Source organism: Salvelinus namaycush, chromosome 1, assembly GCF_016432855.1.
Source record: "Salvelinus namaycush isolate Seneca chromosome 1, SaNama_1.0, whole genome shotgun sequence".
Taxonomy (NCBI): Eukaryota; Metazoa; Chordata; class Actinopteri; order Salmoniformes; family Salmonidae; genus Salvelinus; species Salvelinus namaycush.
In genome coordinates, this window is record NC_052307.1 from 62909506 (window position 1) to 62934559 (window position 25054).

A 25054-nucleotide genomic window follows, 5' to 3' on the forward strand; every position below is an offset into this window, starting at 1 on the left:
CAGCTGGAACACAGAGAGACAACCACAGTCACACAGCCAACCAACCGACCACACGTTTACAGGCAATATTCTAAGGTTAGGCTACATTTACATTTTAGTCATTTAGCACAGGGGTTCCCCAAACGTTTTCACTCGGGGGCCCCCCTTCCAGCATTGGGGAACATCCCGCGCCCCCGCCACGTCTATTTCTATGGGCACAAGCACTGTTCATGACAAACGGTTCACACCCCTCTTGTTGGTGGAGAGAACTTTGCAGGTGTAAAGTATCATGACACAAGGCGAGACCCAGATGCAGAAACAGGTGGCAGATGGTTGGAGTTTAAGATGTTTAATAAATCCAAAGGGATTAGGCAAGAGAATGGTCGTGGACAGGCAAAAGGTCAAAACCAGTTCAGAGTTCAGGAGGTACCGAAGGGCAGGCAGGCTCGAGGTCAGGGCAGGCAGAATGGTCAAGCAGGTGGGCATGGAGTCCAGAAAACAAGGGTCAGATCCCGGAGGACTAGCAAAAGGTGAAAAAGGCAAAGCAGGAAACTGGGAAAACCGCTGGTAGGCTTGGACATACAAGACAAACTGGCACAGAGAGACAGGAAACACAGGGATAAATACACTGGCACAGAGAGACAGGAAACACAGGTATAAATACACTGGGGAAAACAAGCGACACCTGGGGGGGTGGAGACAATAATGAGGACAGGTGAAACAGATCAGGGTGTGACATAAAGCTTATTTAATTCAATTCTACACATTTTGTAATGGGGTGTAAAGACCATTTTGCAGTTTTAAAGCATATTTTCTTGCAATTCTATACATTTTGCCATGTCTAATGTGTATTCATGCCATATTTGAGTGACCAAAAAATTACAACAATATATATCGGCTAAAAAAACAAAATAAAAAAATGTTAGCTGACATGGGCTAGTTGATCTGGACATTTCTGACAAGTTATAAATAGCTGTAAGATATGCAATGACTAAGATGACAAGAGGAACTGATGATGCACTACCCAATTTCAAAATTGCACCTTGTGCATTCTACTATTACAACTTTCGAGAGTAAGCGTAAAGCCAGACTGAGTTCCTTTAAAAAAATGGAATAAGGGCCTCCCGAGGGGCGCAGTGGTCTAACGGCTGTATCACAACTGGCCGTGATCGGTAGTCCCATAGGGCGGCACACAATTGGCCCAGCGACGTCCGGGTTAGGGGAGGGTTTGGCCAGGGGAGCTTAACTTGGCTCAAAGCGCTCTAGCGACTCCTTGTGGCGGGCCGGGCGCCTGCAGGCTAACCTCGGGTCGTCAGGTGAACAGTGTTTCCTCCGACACATTGGTGCAGCTAGCTTCCGGGTTAAGCGGGCGGGTGTTAGGAAGCGCGGTTTGGCGGGTCATGTTTCGGAAGACGCATGACTCGACCTTCACCTCCCGAGCCCGTTGTGGAGTTGCAGCGATGAGACAAGATAAAAATTGGGGAGAAAAAGGGGGTACATTTTTTAAATTAAAAATTATTTGTATAAAATTATTTAAAAAATGTAAAACAAAACAATTCTCAATAAAGAAGTTATCAGCAAAGTCACTGCTAGTAGGAAAGGTAAAGTGCAAGGCTACTGGGTCATTAGCTATCCCAAATCAATATATTGATCTAGTGTAATGCAACACCCTCTTTTCACGCCACTTCGATACAAAGTGATTTTCATGGCAGGTTAGGAGAGCATTTTCCCTAAACCTAACCATTTTCCTAACCTTAACATCAGTCTCCTAACCTGATACGACTAATTCACTTTGGTATCGAAGTGGCGTTAAAAGACTGTTCCTCTAGTGCAGTGGCTCCAAAACTTTTTATAGTCCCGTACCCCTTCAAACATTCAACCTCCAGCTGTGTACCCCCTCTAGCACCAGGGTCAGCTCACTCTCAAATGTTGTTTTTTGCCATCAATTTAAGCCTGCTACACACACACTATACAATATATTTATTAAACATAAGAACGAGTGTGAGTTTGTCACAACCCGACTCGTGGGAAGTGACAAAGAGCTCTTATAGGACCAGAGCACAAATAATAATATAATAATAATCAATAATTTAGCTCTTTATTTAACCATCTTACATATAAAACCTTATTTGTTCATCGAAAATTGTGAATAACTCACCACAGGTTAATGAGAAGGGTGTGCTTGAAAAGATGCACATAACTCTGCAATGTTGGGTTGTATTGGAGTCTCAGTCTTAAATAATTTTCCACACACAGTCTGTGCCTGTATTTGGTTTTCATGCTAGTGAGGGCTCTCTCACATAGGTACGTGGTTGCAAAGGGCATCAGTGTCTTAACAGCGCGATTTGCCAAGGCAGGATACTCTGAGCGCAGCCCAATCCAGAAATCTGGCAGTGGCTTCTGATTAAATACAATTTTCACAGAACCGCTTGTTGCAATTTCGATGAGGCTCTCTTGTTCAGATATCAGTAAGTGGACTGGAGGCAGGGCATGAAAGGGATAACGAATCCAGTTGTTTGTGTCACCCGTTTTGGGAAAGTACCTGCGTAATTGCGCACCCAACTCACTCAGGTGCTTTGCTATATCACATTTGACATTGTCCGTAAGCTTGAGTTCATTTGCACACAAAAAAATCATACAATGATAGAAAGACCTGTGTGTTGTCCTTGTTAATGCAGACAGAGAAGAGCTCCAACTTCTTAATCATAGCCTCGATTTTGTCCTGCACATTGAATATAGTTGCGGAGAGTTCCTGTAATCCTAGATTCAGATCATTCAGGCGAGAAAAAACATCACCCAGATAGGCCAGTCGTCTGAGAAACTCGTCATCATGCAAGCGGTCAGAGACGTGAAAATGATGGTCAATAAAGAAAACTTTAAGCTCGTCTCTCAGTTCAAAAACACTTGTCAATACTTTGCCCCTTGATAACCAGCGCACTTCTGTATGTTGTAAAAGCATTGCATGGTTGCTGCCCATATCATTGCATAGTGCAGAAAATACACGAGAGTTCAGGGGTCTTGCTTTAATAAAGTTAACCATTTTCAGTGTAGTGTCCAAAACGTCTTTCAAGCTGTCAGGCATTCCCTTGGCAGCAAGAGCCTCTCGGTGGATGCTGCAGTGTACCCAAGTGGCGTCGGGGGCAACTGCTTGCACGGGCGTTACCACTCCACTATGTCTCCCTGTCATGGCTTTTGCGCCATCAGTACAGATACCAACATGAGCAGCAGCTACGGACCGTTAGTGGAATTCCCACGAGAGAGTAACGGTTAATGTGATTGGATGTTAATTATTTGACTAGGCTACCTGTATTTGACATTGTGTTGTTATTTGGCTGAACACTAGATGGTTTAATTGTATTTTTGGCAGTGAAACGAGGCTATTCAGTCGAGAGAAAAAAACTCACCCAAATGTATAGCCCCATTGGAAAATAAAAATGGACAGTTTTTTTTGGGGGGGGGGGGGTGTACCCCCAACCACATTGCACATACCCCAGTTTGGGAATACCTGCTCTAGTGTAACAGGCCCTAAATGACTCAGGGTAGAGGAGGTGTTGTCGTTTCAGGACACTGTTTGTTGGAACTTGTTGGTTGGTTTGCTGTACGTGTTAATGTTAGGTCTTACCTGCTGCTGTAGAGTCCTGAGTGTGTCCTTGGGGTTGGTCAGCTCTGCCTCCAGCTGCTGAGCCCTCTGCTGGTGTGTGTTGGCCTCCTGCTAAGCACTGAGCTGGGCCTGCCTGCTCTCCCCTGCCTCCTTCAGACTCTCCACCTGGGTCCTGATACACACACACAGCCAGACACACCGTCAGTCAGGGGCTCCCAGTCTTTAAACGACCACTACTTTCAAACTGGCATGTTTGATACCTCTCTCTGCCAACGCTACCCCCCACATGCTGTAAACTTTGTTTTCACTCTTGTTCACATTTTCAAAATCAAAGGGAATTTCATTTATCTTGTGATGTAATGCGAAAAACGTGCTCATTTGAGAGTAATGCGTGTGTGTGTTTGTGTCTGTCAGATTTAATCTGAGCAGGCAAGCATGAACATTTAATGAGAGGACGTTGCACTAATTCTGTCTGTGCGGTGCTTTGCGGTGTGGCATGGTGTAGTGGGGCAAGCGTTGGGCTGATGGGGCGCCGGGGCGTGAGTGATGGGATCAGAGCTGTGTGTGTGAGGGGTGGCCATGGCCTGTTTACCGTCAGGTGAAGCAGCTAATCAAATTCCAGGCCCAGTTCGCGCCCTCTCTCCCTGAGACATTAACTCAGACCACAGCCAAGCGTCAAAGCCCTCGCCTGCCCAGGGAGGGACATACCACGCGTTAGGGAGGGGAACGAGGGACACACCAACAGAGTGTGAAGGAGAAACTTCTACTGTACGTAGAGCAGAGTGTGAAGGAGAAACTTTTACTGTACGTAGAGCAGAGTGTGAAGGAGAAACTTCTACTGTACGTAGAGCAGAGTGTGAAGGAGAAACTTCTACTGTACGTAGAGCAGAGTGTGAAGGAGAAACTTCTACTGTACGTAGAGCAGAGTGTGAAGGAGAAACTTCTACTGTACGTAGAGCAGAGTGTGAAGGAGAAACTTCTACTGTACATAGAGCAGTGTGAAGGAGAAACTTCTACTGTACGTAGAGCAGAGTGGTGAAGGAGAAACTTATACTGTACATAGAGCAGAGTGTGAAGGAGAAACTTCTACTGTACATAGAGCAGTGTGAAGGAGAAACTTCTACTGTACGTAGAGCAGAGTGTGAAGGAGACACTTCTACTGTACGTAGAGCAGAGTGTGAAGGAGAAACTTCTACTGTACGTAGAGCAGAGTGTGAAGGAGAAACTTCTACTGTACATAGAGCAGAGTGTGAAGGAGAAACTTATACTGTACGTAGAGCAGAGTGTGAAGGTGGCGTTCCCTAGGGACATGTTCTACCAAGGAGCTGCCGCTCCTCTCTGCCAATACCCATCCGATAAGCAACACCTTTAGACAGTCTAAGAAAAAGAGAGAACGAGAGATATAGAGAGGAGGTGGGCGGGGGTTGAGGGGTAAAGCCCTTCCAGAAGTGAGTGTGTTTGAGTGTGTGTGTGTGTGTGTGGAGGGGGGGGCCCAGAGCCTTCTCAGTGCTCACCTCCCTCTCCCATTGACAAGGCAGCCGCAGTAACAGCAAATCGATGGCTTGTGAATCCCCTGCATCCCCTCCTCGCCAGGCTGATCAATATCCCTGGCAATTAGAATCCCCTATCTGCATGGCTGTGGGGACCTCTGGGTGGCTCGCCAGCCCACAAACACCCAATTTAGTCCTCAGCCTATCACTTAATTACTAAATCCTCCCTAATGCCTATTGGCAGGCGGCGGGCGCACTCCAAGCGGCAGGACGGCTGACTGAACAGGAGACCTTTGGCAAGGTGCTGGTTAAGACGCTCCCATCCCTCTTCTCCTGGCCAGTTAAACATCTTATTTCACAAGAGGGCCCCGACCTGGAATGATCCGCCTATCGAGCGGCCGGCGCACACGCAGCCCAGATGGACAGGGGGGGAGGAGGGGGAGAGCGGGGTAGGCAGCGTGCCAAGGGTCACAAAGCCATAACACTTTTCTCTCTTTCTCTCAGCCACTAAGATACAGACAAGATTGAGAGTGTGTGTGAGGCACAGTGGGTTTTTAAACACATTTAACATCAGATTTTCATTTGATCACATTTTTTTCACAGGCATTATTTAGAGTGATTGTTTGAGAGGCTTGTCTGAGTCATAAAGACACTGTGGCCTTACTTGCCAAAAGGTTCAGTTTGGATCTAAATGGGAATAAGACAGTCTTACAGACTCATGGCAATCAGCAAATACTCAAGTCACTGTTGAACTAATGGCTCAGTGAAATGTGAAGGATTGGGGTTAAAGACAGGGTTCACGACATGAAGTCATGCTGTGTGCTTGGCGGTGGAGGGCTGCAGGTCCCGACAGAGATCAATGAGTCACGGTTCGGCATTTTTCATCCTGCGGCCATATCTTTCCAAGGAAATTCACTTAAATATGATTAGGCTGTAGTTTACTACAAGCGTCTGTACATAAATATTGATAATAATGGCAAGAAGCGGAGGGAGCTCAACCATCGTGAGTCAAGGTGCAATCCAAAAATGTGATCATCAATTGAAAAGGAAAAGGCACAACGCGCAAATACCATGGTGAGCATTCTGCCTTTTTCCTTTTCAATAAATATTGATTACTCGTTTATTTGTATCTGCCTAGAAATCGTACCACTCCTAAAAGGTATAGCTATATCCTATATGCAAAACGTAGCTCAAGAGAAAGTGCAAGTGTCAGCTGTCATCATTCTTGCTGCTTCAAGTTCAGTAGCCATACCTTTCCTAGTTGGGCGTGTGAGATCAGGTGCGCGTTTGGTCTCAATTTAATAGAGTAGGCTGTAGCCTATGCATAGGTGGAGAAGCACGGGGCAGTTCTCTTTCCAAGGAAATTAGCTTCATAAATATAATTAGGCTATAGTTTACTACACTGCCTAGTAATACATATGAATCACCCATATTATTTTGTCACAGTCTGAAAATCGTCCCGCTCCTAAAAGGTAGGCTATTAAACGTAGCTCAAGAGAAAATGCAAGTGTCCGCTCTCTCTCCAACTCTGCTCTCTTCAAACTACTTCTAACCTATTGGCTGATATAGCCCAGTAATACTGATAGCCTAACATAATGGAGAATGTGAGAATCTCTGGTAATTTAACCTATTTCTTAGGTTATTTTTGGACATTCTGATATTGACTATAGAGCACAAAATTGCTAGGACCATGGCTAGCAAGCTAGCTGCATCACATACGCCTAAAATAACATTGCGGGACCGCGGTCGGGTTCGGGACCAGTTCTTGCGGGAGCGGGTGGGAGTCGGACAGAAAGCCAGCGGGAGCGAATAGGTGCGGTATGAAAAGCTTGTGGGTGCGGGTGGGAATGGCATGAATAAATCAGTCATGCGCAGACCTCTACTTGGAGTCAGATAGAGACAGACAGTCAGAGTGCTTTAGGGAACCCAAAGCCATGTAGAGTACCTGGAGCCCTGCAGCTCATGTTCTGTGGTGCGGAGTCTCTCGTTTAAGGTGCGTAGCTCTGCCTGTAGCTTCCTCTGGGCCTGCTCTGCCGTCACCACCTCTGCCACCCGCTCTGCCAGGTGTTCCTGTGACCGATGCTGCCACCCCTCCCCCAGCAACACCTTCTCCTCCTGACGAGCCAGATCCTGGGCTGAGACACAGACACAAACATAGACACATAACATATTTTGATCATTTACTATCAACAATGCTATTATATTACATATCTTATCTGTTATCTTGTGTGTTGATTTGCCCTCCTTCTGCATTCATGCATGTTCCGTTGTTTCTTATTTTGATGGTCCCTCTGAGTGCATATGCATACGTTAGTATGCATGTGTGAGTGTGAGTGAGTGTGTGTGTCAGACAAAAGGCCCCAGGCTGTGAATTGATGGGCTGTTTCATTGCTGGCTAGCTGCTGAGGCTTCTGGGGCAGGCAGGACGTAAACAGGTGAATGTCTCAGACTGCTCATTAAAGTCAGCCCTAGAGGCTGCACTGCTGCTGCTGCCACTACAACCATGTCACTCTCCTCTTTCTCCCCTTCCCTCCTTCCATCAGCATCACTCTCATTCCTTCTTCCTCATGCCTCTACTGCTTTTAACTGTTTTTAGAACCTCTTCTCCATCAAGGAAGGGGGAATGAGAGAGAGACAAACAGACAGACAGAGCAAGACAGAGAAATAGGGAGAGAGAGAGAGCTACAAAGGTACCTGACTACACACGAGTCCAGCTTTATAGACACCAGTCTCCCAGCCCACCCCCCAGGACTGTGTAATCCTCCTACCCGTGTCCCTGCAGCATCCCTGGGCCTCCTTTAGTTCCTCCCTGAGGGTCATCAGCTGGGTCCTGAGAGAGCCACACTCTGCCTCTCTCTGCTGTCCTTCCCTCCTGGCCCTCTGGACGTCAGCCTCCAGGCCCATGGCTGCAGCCGCCTGCCGCTCCACCTCCACAGCCCGACTCCTCAGAGTCTCCCGGGCCTCCAGCAGGTCAGCCTTCGAACGCCTCAGGAGGTTATCCCGCTTCTGCACTGCCTGGGAGGGAAAAGAGGGAAGGCTCAGTCAAAGTGTGAGTGTGTGTGTGAACATACACTACCGTTAAAAAGTTTGGGGCCACTTAGAAAAACCAGTCTCAACATCAACAGTGAAGAGGCGACCCCGGAATGCTGGCCTTCTAGACAGAGTTGCCAAGAAAAAGCCATATGCCAGGTGTCTGTGTTCTTTGGCCCATCTTAATCTTTTATTTTTATTAGCCAGTCTAATAACTGCAAAAAGGTTTCCTAATGATCAATTAGCCTTTTAAAATGAAAAACTTGGATTAGCGAACACAGCGTGCCATTGGAACACAGGAGTGATGGTTGCTGATAATGGGCCTCTGTACGCCTATGTAGATATTCCATTAAAATCAGCCGTTTCCAGCTACAATAGTCATTTACAACATTAACCAGGACTACACTGTTTTTCTGATGTTATTTTAATGGACAAAAAAGCAGCTTTTCTTTCAAAAACAAGGACATTTCTAAGTGACCCCAAACTTTTGAACGGTAGTGTATACTCCTGTGTGTGTATCCTCTTATCCAGAGAGTTCTATTTATGTGTGTGTGTGCGTGTTTTACACTTCCTGAAGTTCTGAGTGAGTAGGTGTATGTAAGGTCTTTCTATCCTATCCTCCAGGCATGTTGGAGGTGATGGGGCCTGGCCTGGCATCGTGCCGCAGTGTGTACCTGCTGTCTCTTGGCACACTATCTGTGGGCGGCCTGCAGGTCCTGCTCCAGCCTGGCAGCCCTCTGCTCTTGAGCTCTCACCTCCTCCAGCCTGCCTCCCAGCCTCTTGCAGCCGCAGCACCTCTGCAGCACACACACACATGGATGCACACACACACAAGCAGGCACACACAAATACACCCACACTATGCAGTAAAAAATAAACCCTTTATGTATTCTATCATAAACACAAAGTTATTGGTTGAGTTGTGTCATGCCCTCCACACCTGCCACAGTGTTGTCCTTGAGCTGGGTGAGTCTGGACACCTTCTCTCTTAGCTGACGAACCTCTGACTGGCACACACTGAGGTCCTGGCTACCCTGGGCACACTGCTCCACGGTCTGGGAGAATGCCTAGACACACACACACACACACACACACACACACACACACACACACACACACACACACACACACACACACACACACACACACACACACACACACACACACACACACACACACACACACACACACACACACACACACACACACACACACACACCTGTCACATACCTATGACTAAGCCCAAGGCTTTCCACATCCTCACCTGAGAGACCCAGCATAGCAATGCCTCGCCCTCCTCCACCCCCCAGGACATCTCCACACCTGCTCTAGCGCGTTCAGTAAAGCGCCTGCCCCTAATTTGGCATTTCCACCATGATGGCATGAGTATCAGTGTGTGGAGGAAGTGTCCTGTGTTAGGGGAGTACCTATCTGACAGGTGTCACATCCAATCTGCACAGACCTACTGATGTTTTAACTATTCAATTAACCAGCCAACTGCACTGTGTGGCTGCCATGACATATTTACCTAAGATAAGTTGTGTGTGTGTGTGAGCGCAGGCAGCTGACAGGTCAACATGTCACTGTCACTCTTCCTCCGGAAGAGTGTGTGTGTATGTGTGTCAGCCATCTCCCCACTGCTCTCAGACCCTATCAAACGTGGTGGAGAAAATACAAGCCAACAGCTTTGAGTGAAATATGTACGTAAACATTAAGTGAAAATAAAAAAAGTATAATTCAGCCATGTTGCGGAGGGAAGATCCTGCAATCTCCCCCTTCATCTCAGACCATTCAAATAACGAGTTGTCACCAGGCTCTGGTTTCACTACCCCCTGACGCTGACACCCGTCAAGACAAATCTAGATTTCATGGCCACTTACAGATGTATAAATAGTCAAACGAGGTGCTCTAACCATCTATAAAACGCAGCTAAAAGGTTGCCAGAAGATGGCGGGCATCGTGGGCCAGCCGGGCTGGGTAATCAATCTGGGCTGAGTCGGAGTGGAGCGGGGAGCGGTGGCTGCGTGCGTTGGGAGTAGGGCAGTAAATCACGTCAGCGCAGCGCGGGCGCTCCTCTGACACGCCAGCCACTCCAGCTGACACTGGGCCTGCTTGACAGCCTGATGGATCGCCCCACTACACTCCATTAAAGGCAAACGGGCACACGCATGCTGACATAACAAACAATTAGTCACCGTGGCCGTTATGGACCTTGGTTGGTGTGGGTCGGGCGTCTGTCTGGCGATGGCTGCTCTGACTTCCTGTCTAGGGTCAGTTTAAAGCCAGGGTTGGAATACACAGAACTACAGTGAACTTACTGAACATACAGTAGGACCAAACTTCTAACTATAGTTGATGAGTGAAGTTTTAAAGACAATGACTTTCTCTGGCCACTGTGATTTCACTGGCCACAGTGACTGGTTGTGTTAGCAGGACTCCAGCATGAAGAGGTGACGTGTTCTGCCCCTAGTGTACCTGTTGTAGTTCCTGGATACGGGCAGAGCTGCGAGTCGTAGTCTGAGTCAGAGCGGATGTGACTGGCTCTGTAGACAGAGAAATCAGCTTGGCTCTTCACCACACTCTCCTCCTGTTCCTCCACCTGAGAGAGGCACACAGGAACAAACATAGCGCACAGATATATCTGTTGACAGTACAGAAACACTGTTGACTTTAGTAGGTCTCTCCTCCCATTTCCTTCCTTCCTGTGTTGTGAAGTTGAGTGTTGAGAGGTAGAGACAGAAGGGACTGGCTGGAGCTCTGTGAGACTATGGTTGAAGGGCAGACTGCATGGGGTCCTCCTGTCTGAGAGGCAGGCCGGGGGTCACTATGAGACTAAGTTTGGGGCTGAGGTGCTGGGTGAATTCACACTAATGAAACAGAGACAGGCAAACAGAACGTTTCCCCTCAGTCTCCCCATCGGCCTGATGGCTCGTGACTGGAGCACATTCTGCTTCTCACACATGAGTTGGTCTGTCTGAGTACACACACACACACACACACACACACACACACACACACACACACACACACACACACACACACACACACACACACACAACACACACACACACACACACACACACACACACACACACACACACACACACACACACACACACACACACACACACACACAAAATGTCCTATTGGGTGTCAGTGGATTGTCAGGATTACTTTGTGCTGCTGCACTTATAAAACACTCCCAAATGGCCTCTAAGTTTATGAGGATAATATATCTATCTGAATACGGTGTTCCTCTCATTACCCACTGTTGTTATTTGTTGTCTATGTTTTCCAGACAGCCTTCACTGCAGCGTGTCTGTAGTGTTCATAAAGCCAGGGGCCATTACAGGCAGGATGAAGATGGAGTGAGAGGTGGTGAAATCAGCTAGTTGTATTGATGTCTCACAGCAGACTCAGAGCGATCGGCTCATTAAATGAAATCAGACTCGCTCTCTCTCTACCTCCCTCTCTCACACAGACATACACACACCCCAGTTTCCAGACAACAAATGTAAACTTGGGAAAGAAACACTGGTGTGAAAAAATAACTTGGCAGGAAGTGATCACTTAAAAGTCTGAACCGAGCGGGTGGTGTGTCGCGCTGTGTGCTCTAAGGACCCAGCTGAGGATGGGAGAGATCAATACTGTGTGTGTGTGATTGAGAGCCTCTGTGTTACCAATGGAGCTCTGCTGTGTGGGAGGGGGTTTTGTTAGGGACCCAGGTGGTGGGGTGTGGGGGGGTAAAAGCTGGAGGTGATGGGAACGGCGCCTCCATTGTGGGCTCACAGAAGGAGGTAAACGCCCAACTGCATCTCCAGCCACCTCCACACCACATAAACGCTGAGCTCCACTGGGCACGGCCGCTATTATTTCAGCCACATATCGCATCCCCAGCATGATTTTCCACTTTGCTTCTTCCGTGCATGGAGCTGTCAACCACCCCGTGTCTCACACACACATGCACACAACCACACACACCCAAACAAGTCCAAACATCAATCCTTCCTCTCCACTGCTCTGCCCATGTAATCCAGTCTTCCCCTCCTCTCTGCTTCCTCCTGCCAGCCATTAACGGCTGTGCTCTGTGCTGTCCAGGGAGCTCACACTGCCTGTGTTTTCTCATTGTGTTTCCTCCTGTATGGGGGCCATGATGCCGATCAATAAGAATCAGTGAAAACACTTCCAGAGGTCCCCAAGCCTCCGACTCCCAGTGTGTTGTACCCTGTCTGACTCCACCCGTTTACAGATCAGCAGCAGAGATGGAGCCTTACCTACAGAGGTGTGGCGCGACAACTGACCTGCATGTAGCTTCACTCACCTGAGAGGCCAGTTGGGTATACTACAGTGCTAGTACTACTTGACTGGCTTTGACTTAGACGCATGACTGGCACTGTTCCAGGTAGCAGGGGTAGTGAGCAGGATGAGTGGGCCTGACTGTAGGGGGAAACCACTGAGTGGACTAGTATGTTAATGTTTGTAGTGGAAAGGGAGTGATCAGCACAGCGTGACTGGGTTTGTCTGTGTCTGTAGATGAGTCTGTCATTGGCAAGCTACATCCCTGTGGATGAGGATCGGCCTGACTGACTGACTGACCTAACTGGTCTGACTGACTGACTGTCCAACCTGTCGTCTCAGTGCGGCGGTGCTGTCTCTCAGTGTGCTGATGACCATCTCACACTCCTGGCTGTGTTTGCGGCTGGACTCCAGGTCTCTCTGGGTGTCTCGGAGGTGCTGGCTCAGGGCACTCAGGGCGTCATCCCCGCTCTCCAGCTGGGCACTGTGGGCCTTCAGCTCCCCCCTGCAACACCACCGCCTGGGCACACAGACGCAGCACATGCTCGTACCGCTCCACCACCTGGGACACAGACACACAGGGACACGCAGGCAGGCACACAAACACACATATACATAAAAAAGGCATGCTATTAACACTCATAAATCAGGCCTAGTGATGTATACAAGAACAACTCCTGACAGGAACCTCTAGCAGACAGGACCTCTAGCAGACAGGAACCTCTAGCAGACAGGAACCTCTAGCAGACAGGAACCTCTAGCAGACAGGAACCTTTAGCAGACAGGACCTCTAGCAGACAGGAACCTCTAGCAGACAGGACCTCTAGCAGACAGGAACCTCTAGCAGACAGGAACCTCTAGCAGACAGGAACCTCTAGCAGACAGAACCTCTAGCAGACAGGAACCTCTAGCAGACAGGGACCTCTAGCAGACAGGAACCTCTAGCAGACAGGAACCTCTAGCAGACAGGAACCTCTAGCAGACAGGAACCTCTAGCAGACAGGAACCTCTAGCAGACAGGAACCTCTAGCAGACAGAACCTCTAGCAGACAGGAACCTCTAGCAGACAGAACCTCTAGCAGATAGAACCTCTAGCAGATAGAACCTCTAGCAGACAGAACCTCTGGAAATACTAGAAAAAGCTTCAGTATCAGCTCTTAGTTTTCCTGCAGGGTGAGGATGACGTGGGAGCTGACCTGAGCCCTGGCTTCCTTCAGGTCCTCGTCCTGTGCCTGTAGAGTGCTGTCCTGCTGGGAGATCTTGGTGAGGCAGGCCTGGTACTTGACCCTGTACAGCTCCAGGGACTGGGTCAGGGGCTGCAGCCTTGTCTCTGTGTCCGCTGCTCTGCTCTCAGCCTCCTGCAGCACAGCCCTCAGCCTGGACAACTCTGCCTCCTGCCCCGCAGACGGCTCTCCCTATCAGATGCCTGGGGGACACAAAAATTCTCAGAACACTGTAGTCTACTTCAATATGCCTGTATAATGGCTTACATAAACCCGCAACAGGAACAGTACTGAGGGTACTTTACTGCTTATTAAAGTGAAGAGAAATCCATGTTCCTGTCTTTCTGTGTACTGTACTCCTCTCACTCCCCCCACCCACCCACCTCCTCCTCTGCCTGCCTGGTCTGTCTCTGGGCGTGGTCCAGGTCAGAGCGGAGGTGCTTCATGGTTCCTCTACACTGCTGCAGCCTGCCCTGGGTCTCCTGTAGCTCAGCCCTCAGGCCCGACACCTCCTCACTGCTCTCCTGCTGAGCCCGGGCCTCCACCTGCCACCGCTGCAGCTCCCCGCGCAGAACACACACTGCCCCCTGCTGGTTGTCCCGCTGGAGACAGAAGGGAGTGTCAGTGAGGGATTGTGTAGAGAGAATGTGTGTGTTTGTGTATGTTTGTTTGTGTGTGTGTGTGTGTGTGTGTGTGTGTGTGTGTCCGTGCGTGTATGTGTTTGTATGTGTGTGTGTTTGTTTGTATGTGTGTGTGTGTGTGTGTGTTTGTATGAATGTGTGTGTGTGTGTGTTTGTAAGTGTGTGTGTATGTATGTGTGTGTGTATATGTGTATGTGTGTATATGTGTGTGTATGTGTATGTGTGCATATGTGTGTGTGTGTGTATACACACATATGAGGGGTGTAGGGGACACACAGACAGAACAGACAGATATGATCCAGTACACTCCTTCAGCCTTCCTTCCTCTCCCTGCAGCTCCACCGAGGCACTTTAATGACACCAGCTCTACATTACATTACTACACTCCAGAGTACAATATCCCAGATGGGATAATATTAGTTTTCCCCTGGCTGATGATGCATTACAAAAATAAGGAGCAGTGTAACAGATGGCTCTCAGGGTAAAAATAATAAATCCCAGACTTGTAACATGGCTGGGAGACACGCACCCACACCCACAAAACACTTCTGTGATTCATCTACTCCTTCGTTCTTACCGACTTCTAAGCCAGGAGTGAGAGAGAGGAAGAGAGAAACATTAGTTTGCATTTAACTTACAAACATCATTAAGACCCCAGCGCTAATTGTGTTCTTTTAAATGAGTTAAATGTGATAATGACTCCATTAGAGACTCCATTGATGTCTCCCAGGAAGGGAGGGAGGGAGGAAGTGAGAGGATGGACTGAGGCAGTCTGACATCACAAACCGTGTAGACACACAAATATGGAGGTAAAAGATACATGCAGACAAAAGAGGACAGATGAAGAGAATAAATAGAATAATAATGGTAGGACCGATATAGGGAGGGGGACTGATGTGGGGGGCAGTGAGAGTGAGAGACTAATCCATAATACAGCCTGCCTGCCTGGCCTGCTGCATACATTACTGCATCAATCAGTGCTAAGCTGCAGTGTAATTTTCTAACTCCCTATTTCTCTCCCAACCTCATCACACAGACAACACCCCATGGCTATTTTTGATGAGATTCATAGCTAGAGAGAGGGAGAGAGAGGAGGTGAGGGAAGGGTGTTTATAGAGCAGCCTCTCTCCCTCTCCCTCACCCTCTCTCTCTCTCGCAGCTCAACCACTGATTAATTTCCAACTAGATCGCTTGGCTAGCAGTATTATTAGCATAACACTTCCATGGATCAGGCCCTGCAATGAAACCCTTTCATCAAGTCGCTTGTCAGACATAACATTTCAAATCTAATTTTGTTTCTAATATAATTTTCTTACTGGGTGTGTGTGGAAGGTAGCGGGAGCTGGGAAAATGGACAGTGGGGGAGGTGGGGGTGGAGGGTTGTTATGCAGAAGATAAACGGAGTCATCAATCAACATTAAAAGAGCTCGGTTGGGAAGGAGGCGTTGGTGTTAACCATGGCGTCTGTAGCCGCTTCGACACACACACACACACACACCGATACACTGGGCCCCCCGCCCAAGGTCAGTGCTTTCAGGGGCTGTCTGTCTGTCGGTAGAGTGGACAGAGGCTGAACTCTCCGCTAAAGACAAAAGAACAGTCTGACTATCTTATCTTGTGACTGAGGCAGAACAGAACGGCAGGCAGACATGCAGCAGGAGCTCTGTCACCAAACTTAATCGATCACACAGGTCCACAAACTCAAAAAACGCCTTTCACGTCACAACGTGACAGCACAGGCAATAAATAACGATAAACCTTGCCTTGATTACAAAATGGTCAAAGCTGTCACTATTACAACCCCCAGCCCTAGTCCCAGACTGTACCATTAATTATGACAAATAACACAGCAGGGGGGAGGAGGAGGGATGGGGATTTCATTTGAATAAGGATACAGAATCAATGCAATTTAATCAATCTTAGCTAATTAAAATAAATCTATATTGTGAAACAATCAAGGTGCATAAACAAGATTCAAATAAATGAAGGAACTGTGCCAAGAGGCTGCCCACTTCTAATTAAATGATACTAATTGGAATTCCACGGCTGTGTGCTGTGCTGTGTGTTTGTTGATGGCGTGGAGAGAAAGAGAGAGGGATCGCTGACTGCCCATTCCTTTGTCTCTGCTGCTTCTCCTCAACAGCACACATTACTGCACACAGCCACACCATGGGTCATTTCTCATAGTCTGTGTATACAGTGACCTCCATAAGTACTGGGACAGTGACATTTTTAGTTGTTTTGGCTTTGTACTCCAGCACTTATGGATTTCCATCCATATCGGGTGAACTGTTTTAGAAATTACAGTACAGTAGTTTTTGTATATAGTCCCCCCATTTTAGGGGACCAAAATAACTGGGACAAATAATATGTGCATTAAAGTAGTCAAAAGTTTAGTATTTGGTCCCGTATTCCTAGCACGCTATGATTACATAGAGCTTGCAACTCTACGAACGGCATTTCTTTAAAACCTGGAAGTTTTGGTAAAGTTACCAGAATTTTACAACCTTATATGGGGATGAGAGAGTTAGACATGCTGTAATAGGAGGGATGAGAGGGTTAGACATGCTGTAATAGGAGGAGTGAGAGGGTTAGACATGCTGTGATAGGAGGGATGAGAGGGTTAGACATGCTGTGATAGGAGGGATGAGAGGGTTAGACATGCTGTGATAGGAGGGATGAGAGGGTTAGACATGCTGTGATAGGAGGGATGAGAGGGTTAGACATGCTGTGATAGGAGGGATGAGAGGGTTAGACATGCTGTGATAGGAGGGATGAGAGGGTTAGACATGCTGTGATAGGAGGGATGAGAGGGTTAGACATGCTGTAATAGGAGGGATGAGAGGGTTAGACATACTGTATGTACAGTTGAAGTCAGAAGGATTGAGGTCAGGGCTTGTGATGGCCAATCCAATACCTTGACTTTGTTGTCCTTAAGCCATTTTTCCACAACTTTGGAAGTATGCTTGGGGTCATTGTCCATTTGGAAGACCCATTTGCGACCAAGCTTTAACTTCCTGACTGATGTCTTGAGATGTTCCTTCAATATATCCACATAATCTTCCTTCCTCATGATGCCATCTATTTTGTGGAGTTCCCTCCTGCAGCAAAGCACCCCCACAACATGATGCTGCCACCCCCGTGCTTCACGGTTGGGATGGTGTTCTTCGGCTTGCAAGCCTCCCCCTATTTACTCAAAACATAACGATGGTCATTACGGCCAAACAGTTCTATTTTTGTTTCATCAGACCAGAGGACATTTCTCCAAAAAGTACGATCTTTGTCCCCATGTGTAGTTGCAAACTGTAGTCTGACTTTTTTATGGCGGTTTTAGAGCAGTGGCTTCTTCCTTGCTGAGCGGCCTTTCAGGTTATGTCGATATAGGACTCATTTTACTGTGGATATAGATACTTGTGTACCTGTTTCCTCCAGCATCTTCACAAGGTCCTTTGCTGTTGTTCTGGGATTGATTTGCACTATCGCACCAAAGTACGTTCATCTCTAGGAGACAGAATGCGTCTCCTTCCTGAGCGGTATGATGGCTGCGTGGTCCCATGGTGTTTATACTTGCGTACTATTGTTTGTACAGATGAACGTGGTACCTTCTGGTGTTTGGAAATTGCTCCCAAGGATGAACCAGACTTGTAGAGGTCTACAAAATAAAATTCTGATGTCTTGACTGATTTCTTTTGATTTTCCCATGATGTCAAGCAAAGAGGCACTGAGTTTGAAGGTAGGCCTTGAAATACATCCACAGGTACACCCCCAATTGACTCAAATGATGTCAATTAGCCTATCAGAAGCTTCTAAAGCCATGACATAATTTACTGGAATTTTCCAAGCTGTTTAATGGCACAGTCAACTTAGTGTATGTAAACTTCTGACCCAATGGAATTGTGATACAGTGAATTATAAGTGAAATAATCTGTCTGTAAACAATTGTTGGAAAAATTATTTGTGTCATGAACAAAGTAGATGTCCTAACCGACTTGCCAAAACTATAGTTTGTTAAAACGTCTTGTCAATAGGGGGGGGCGCTGTTTTCACTTTGGAAAAAATCGTGCCCAATTTAAACGGCCTCGTACTCTGTTCTAGATCATACAATATGCATATTATTATTACTATTGGATAGAAAACACTCTGAAGTTTCTAAAACTGTTTGAAATATATCTGTGAGTAAAACAGAACTCATTTGGCAGCAAACTTCCATACAGGAAGTGAGAAATCTGAAAACGAGGCTCTGTTTCAGGGCCTGCCTATTCAACTGGCTTTTATTTATCGATATGTATGCACTTCATACGCCTTCCACTAGATGTCAACAGGCAGTGGAAGGTTGAATGGGGTGTCTAGCTTGATCTCAGGCCGAATAAGAGCTTTTGGAGTGACAGGTCCGGTATTTTCTTTGTCTTCGACGGCGCGCGGGGGAGCTCGACATTGTCTTCTGAAAAGCGTTCGGTATACACGGCGAATATCTTCGGCTCTGATTTTATTTGATACATATGATTAAAAACATCATAAAGTAGGTTTTTTCAACCGAGTTTTATCAGTTTCTTCAACGTTTAATGGGACTTTTGGAATTTTCCGTTCTTTGCGCCAAGAGAGGATGGGAATGTTCGCGCCACAATGCTAGCCAAGGTTGCTAATTCGACCGAAGAAACGGACATTCTAAAACCAAACAACGATTTATTCTGGAAATAGGACTCCTTGTACAACATTCTGATGGAAGCTCAGCAAAAGTAAGAAAACATTTATGATGTTATTTCGTATTTCTGTGTAATATGTTGATGCCTATTCTCCGCCGTGTTGGTGAGCGCTGTCTCACAATAACCCAAGCTGTATGTTGTGGTAAAGTAATTTTTTAAAATCTAACACAGCGGTTGCATTAAGAACCAGTGTATCTTTCATTTGCCATACAACAAGTATTTTTATGTAAAGTTTATGATGAGTTCTTTGGTCAGATTAGGTGAGTGTCCAAAATATCTCCGGACATTCTGGGGAAATGTTGCTACGTATTCACAATGTATAACCACGATTTGCAGCTCTAAATATGCACATTTTCAAACAAAACATAAATGTATTGTATAACATGATGTTATAAGACTGTCATCTGATGAAGTTGTCCAAAGGTTAGTGATACATTTTATATCTATTGCTGGTTTTTGCGAAAGCTACCTTTGCGGTGAATAAATGCTTTTGTGTGTTTGGCTATTGTGGTAAGCTAATATAATTCTATATTGTGTTTCCGCTGTAAAACACTTAAAAAATCGGAAATATTGGCTGGATTCACAAGATGTTTATCTTTCATTTGCTGTACACCATGTATTTTTCATAAATGTTTTATGATGAGTATTTATGTATTTCACGTTGCTCTCTGTAATTATTCTGGCTGCTTTGGTGCTATTTTTGATGGTGGCTGCAATGTAAAACTATGATTTATACCTCAAATATGCACATTTTCGAACAAAACATAAATGTATTGTATAACATGTTATAAGACTGTCATCTGATGAAGTTGTTCAAGGTTAGTGATTAATTTTATCTCTATTTTGTCGGTTTTGTGAAAGCTACCTATGCGGTGGAAACATGGTGAAAATATGCGGTTGTGTGTTTGGCTATTGTGGTTAGCTAATAGAAATACATATTGTGTTTTCGCTGTAAAACATTTTAAAAATCGGAAATGATGGCTGGATTCACAAGATGTTTATCTTTCATTTGCTGTATTGGACTTGTGATTTCATGAAAATTATATTATATGATATCCCTGTCCCGTTAGGCTAGGCTATGCTAGTCAGCTTTTTTGATGAGGAGGATCCCGGATCCGGGAGGGTGATGAAGTCTTAACAAGAAATTTGTGGAGTGGTTGAAAAACAAGTTTTAATGACTCCAACCTAAGTGTATGTAAACTTCCGACTTCAACTGCAGATATGTGTGAATGCATACTGTACATGCCCTGAGGTGGTGTAGAAACGTGTGAGTGCCAAGTGTATGTAGATTATGGTGTGTGTATACATATTGTATAGTTTATATAGATTATGGTGTGTGTATACATATTGTATAGTTTATATAGATTATGGTGTGTGTATACATATTGTATAGTTTATGCAGCTATATAATAAAGCCCATCATTCTAAAGATCATCATTTCAGTAGCTACTGTAAACAATGTTGCATGTGTGTGAGTGCGTGTGTGTGCGTGTGCGTGCGTGCGTGCGTGCGTGTGTGTGTGTGTGTGTATAGCTGACCTGTGTGAGCAGGCTGACCCTCTCCTGCTGTAGCTGGCCAGTTGTCTGTAGTTGTGCCTCCATGTCCTCCTCTCTCTAACGCAGGCTGCCCTGGAGACAGCTCACCTCCTTCTGCAGCCTCTGCACCTCCTCTCCAAGGGCCTGCTCCTGCTGAGCCTGCACTAACAGCCACACACGCACGCACGCACGCACGCACGCACGCACGCACGCACGCACGCACGCACGCACGCACGCACGCACGCACGCACGCACGCACGCACACACACACACACACACACACACACACACACACACACACACACACACACACGCAGACAGATAGACACACACAACATACATATTATTTAATGTTCAGTGAAACATTATCCCTTATCAGGAAACAATTGCTGCATGTGTGGGCGCAAGTGTGAAATTGAACAAAATCCCAGTCCATATAATTAAAGAAAACAGTGCTGTGAGCAGACAAGAAGAGAAAGCAGGGGAGCATGGAGACAACCAGAGACAACCACAAAACCACTGTGTTCTCCTCTATTCCGCCTGTAGTCAGACCTTTAGAGCTTGTTGTCTGGAGAAGTGGAATCTGATTCCCTGTAATATATGTGGATATTACCCTGTTTCCCCCCTAACCATCGCCCCCTCCAGCGGCAAGTTTCGGAGGTAGTAGGCTAAAAGAGTGATAAACTCAACCCCCCTCTCCACCACCCCTCCTCTCCCATCCCCACCCCACCTCTCAACCCGACCCATCCCATCTCTCTCTCTCTCTCTCTCTCTTTCTCTCTCTACCTCAGTCCCTCTCTTCACCCGTCTGCTCAGATTAAATGACATCTCCCTGTGAGTCTCAGGAAACGCCAAGTAAAGCAATTACTAACAAGCCTGATGTCCCCCCCTTCCCTTTATGTAGGGGGGGGGGGGGGCATGTGCCCTTCAGCAAAAATGAATTTTCCAATTGCAGTTAGTCCTGCCATGAATAAATAAACAAATGAATAATTGAGAGGGCAACATAAATAAATAACATCACAAACATTTCACTGGCACTCATAAGTATTCTGCAGATAACTTGGGCTGCATGCTAATGATAAAAACAGTACATGTAGCAGGTTCCCAATGCATTATTCACCGCTCCCCTCCAACCCAAAATTAAATAAATAAAAATCTTTCAAGGAAGTCAAAACATCCTCTCAGCATTGAAGTGACAGGCCTGTCCCATTTATAACACAAGGACACTCTGGCAAACAAATATCTGACCAGTCAGAGAGAGAGGAATAAATAAACCAGCACAACACAGCGTACGGCCATTGACAGGTCCTCCACAAGTTCTCCTTCAAGAAGAAAACACTGAAATAACACAGAGGGTTCATGGGACACAGTCAGGTGTCTTTTCTAAGTCCCATGGTACAGGGCTGGCTGGACACTAACAAGGTCACCATGTCCTTGAGCTTTCTTCTCAGAGACATACCGGGGGGGGGGGGGGGGGGGGGGGGGGGGGGAGGGGAGGGGGGGCTGGGCCCCTGGGAATTCTGCTGGATTTGAGTTGAACTAGCCTCTCCATATACCGGCAGCACTAGGACTCATCTTCGAAGGCTGTAGAGACTAGGCAGGTCTGTACAACCACGTCCTTGTTGACTAATTAAAAAGAGATGTGTTAGATCTCAGGCCTCACTTCATCCTGAGCTGATTTCAGGTGTTCCTGGATAAAGACATTTTGTATTCGACATCCATTATGAAACATCCTGATACAAGGCCATGGCATTTCTGATTGCCTGTTTGTGAGCTGACCAGCTAAGGGGCATCAAAACGAGGGTTGGTTGGATGAGGGAGAGGAGACAGATGGAGGAGAGATGGAGGAGAGATGTTGAGTGATGTTAAGGCCAGTACCTCGTGCTGTGCAGCCTTGTGTTTCTCAGTGAGCAGGTCCAGGTCATGGCTCAGGTCCAGATCATGGCTCAGGTCCTGGTTCTCTGTCACCTGAGAGGCCAGTCTGTCCCTCTGTTCCCCCACCTCACGCAGCTCCCCCCTCAGCCTGCTCACCCCAGCCTCCTCCTGGACCAGCTACACACAGACAGAGAAATAGTATGGGTCTAACAGAAGAGAGGCTAATAAAAGAGACTAGCAGAGGTACAGTATATGGATAAACCTATAGACTATTTTAGAATATTATGTACTGGTGACTTTCTATCAAGGTTCAAGTACCTGGGCATTGCAGGCATCTCCGGCAGTCTCTCCTCTTGTCTCCACACACTGGCTATCCTGTAACAAGTGACACATGAAAGGTCATTCTATTGTCATAAACATGTCAACACATGGCTCTTAATGGGTCAAATGAAACTTATTTTCTTACCTGCTTCTCCCTCTCTCTTTTACATGACCTCAGCTCTACAGTAACTTGCTGCAGTGCATCTTGGGAGGAGAGCAGCTGTTGGCGGAGAACACGGGCGTCTTCTTCATGGTCCTGCAGCTTCACTCTGAGAGCCACGACCATCTCCTCCTTCTGGGCAAGCTGCGGGACAGGAGGGAACGTAACACATTGAAGAACACATCAAGGACAGGACAGAGAACATGCTGATTGTACAGTAATAGCTATGTGGAAAGCACTTTCCTGTTCAAATCACAGGCATTATTTGCAATCAGCAAGAAGCAAATGGTTCAAATCCAACTTTATTTACTGTTGTTCTCTATGTTCTGTCTTACAGGGATACAGGAAAACCAATGACAAAGAGCATGATGGTTTTAGTGCCATCCTAGACACACATAATAACACATAAAGAGGTAAAAGTCCAACGAACCCTTTAATGGTGGCAACACTCACAATTGTACATTAGAAAAGAACACAATATATATAGACGTTATGTCCAGTTAGTTTCTCATTTGGACAAAAAACATGCCCTAGATAAGCAAGACAATTTTTCCTGTTTTAGGGAAATGAGTTTTTCTGCTAGCTACATCCCTCCATTCCACTGCAAATTGTAGAATTTATACAGAATTTATACCAGTTCTGCTGCTGTTATTGAGCTTCTGTGAAATTGTTGTGGATTACACATAATTATTGATAAAGCAGCTTTCTCTCTCTGTTTTTGCTGCCCAAATCTGTTAAAATATAATGAGACTCCACATTGGTAACTGAGTAATGAAAACACACGGCTATATTGATAGTGTTATTTTGTCGTGAGTAATCCTACGCATGAGAGACAGAGAGAGGCAGACTGGGATGAGGCAATTAACAACAACACTGATACTGTAAACATGTGGAATGGGTGAGTGGGCTGGGGAGAAGAGGGCTGGCTGTAGACTGGGGTATCTAAAGAGTGGCTGAGGATTCCAACCCCAACGCAGACAGACAGACAGACACAGGAGAATGAGCAGACAGACAGACAGACACGGGAGTATGAGCAGACAGAGAGCCACAAGGTCAGTCTGAGGTTCACACAACATGCTTTCACAGAGCGCTGTGCCTTCCACTGAGCACAGGCCTCACTCTGAAACAGAGGAGCCTTATTTCCACATAGAACATTCTGATTGTGAGAGGGTTATGGCTGAGTGATTTTCAGTTGACCTACAGGAGTTATTCCTAACAGTGGTAGTTAACTGAGTTATAATGTCCCTTTTATCACAAGAAACAATAAAAGGACAAGAAAGAAACACATCAGTAAAGAAAAGATACATCCTTTCTCTCTGTGAGGCTAATTTCCACAGAGCCCATTAAGGAGCGTCATTAACCTGCCTGCTAAGCACAAAATAGTAATTAAAACCACGGGGGTCATATGCATTTTAACACGGCCGTGCACTTGAAAGCGAGGAGTGGGAAACAAATCTAATTTCTTGTACATGTCTGCAGATTGCAGCCTAACGTGGAGCTCAGCTTAATTAGACCCACAGCCACACCAACACTGCTCCCTCCCTCCGACCCCCACAGCTCCTAGAACCCTTCCACCTCCCCCTCCTCCCCAGGCCTAGACTCCCTTCCACCTCTCCCCTCTTCTTCCTACCCGTCCCTCGACCCCCCCACACTCTCAACCCTTCTCCCTGTACCTCCCCAGGCCCAGCCACTCACCCTGTCCTGTAGGCCCTCCAGGCTGTGCTGCAGCTCCTGCCTCTCGGCCCCCAGACTGTGGGTCTTCTCCTCCTGTAGTCTCAGGCTTCTGAGGGCCGTGTCCCTGGCCCTCTGCACCTCCTCAAGCCCAGCCCCCCTCAGCCTCAGTCCCTCTGAGGCAGCATGGTAGCGGTCCCTCCACACACACAGCTCCCGACCCACCACGTCGGCCTGGCTCTGCAGCCACACAGCCTGCACATCGCTCTCCCTCACCTACACATAGACACACAGTCACAGTCAGTTATATCACCAAATAGACATCTTCAGTCATTCATATCAGTCAGGAGACATCTAGAAACACAACTCACACATACTAAGAACACACACGTTAACAGTCAAGGACATAGTACAGACACTCATGTACACACGACCGACGCTCGTCATCACGGTGTCTGCTGTGGCACAGAGCAGACTGTCCCTCCTGTCACAGCTAGTTCCCAGGATGTTAAAACAACACGTCTATAAC

At 46.8% G+C, this 25054-nt stretch overlaps 1 protein-coding gene across 1 annotated transcript in view; it reads right to left on the bottom strand.

Annotated features, from left to right (window-relative positions):
- Nucleotides 1-13453: 13453 nt before the first annotated feature.
- The window catches only part of LOC120056120 (paramyosin-like), a 37169-nt gene continuing 25568 nt past the window's right edge, over nucleotides 13454-25054 (bottom strand). The window contains exons 4-10 of the mRNA XM_039004313.1: nucleotides 24550-24801; nucleotides 22840-22998; nucleotides 22692-22748; nucleotides 22377-22550; nucleotides 20502-20662; nucleotides 14003-14221; nucleotides 13454-13822 (exon numbers count right to left, since the gene is read on the bottom strand). Of these exons, the coding sequence (XP_038860241.1) occupies nucleotides 20603-20662; nucleotides 22377-22550; nucleotides 22692-22748; nucleotides 22840-22998; nucleotides 24550-24801 (702 nt within the window). The 3' untranslated portion in view covers nucleotides 13454-13822; nucleotides 14003-14221; nucleotides 20502-20602. The remainder of the gene's footprint in view (nucleotides 13823-14002; nucleotides 14222-20501; nucleotides 20663-22376; nucleotides 22551-22691; nucleotides 22749-22839; nucleotides 22999-24549; nucleotides 24802-25054) is intronic.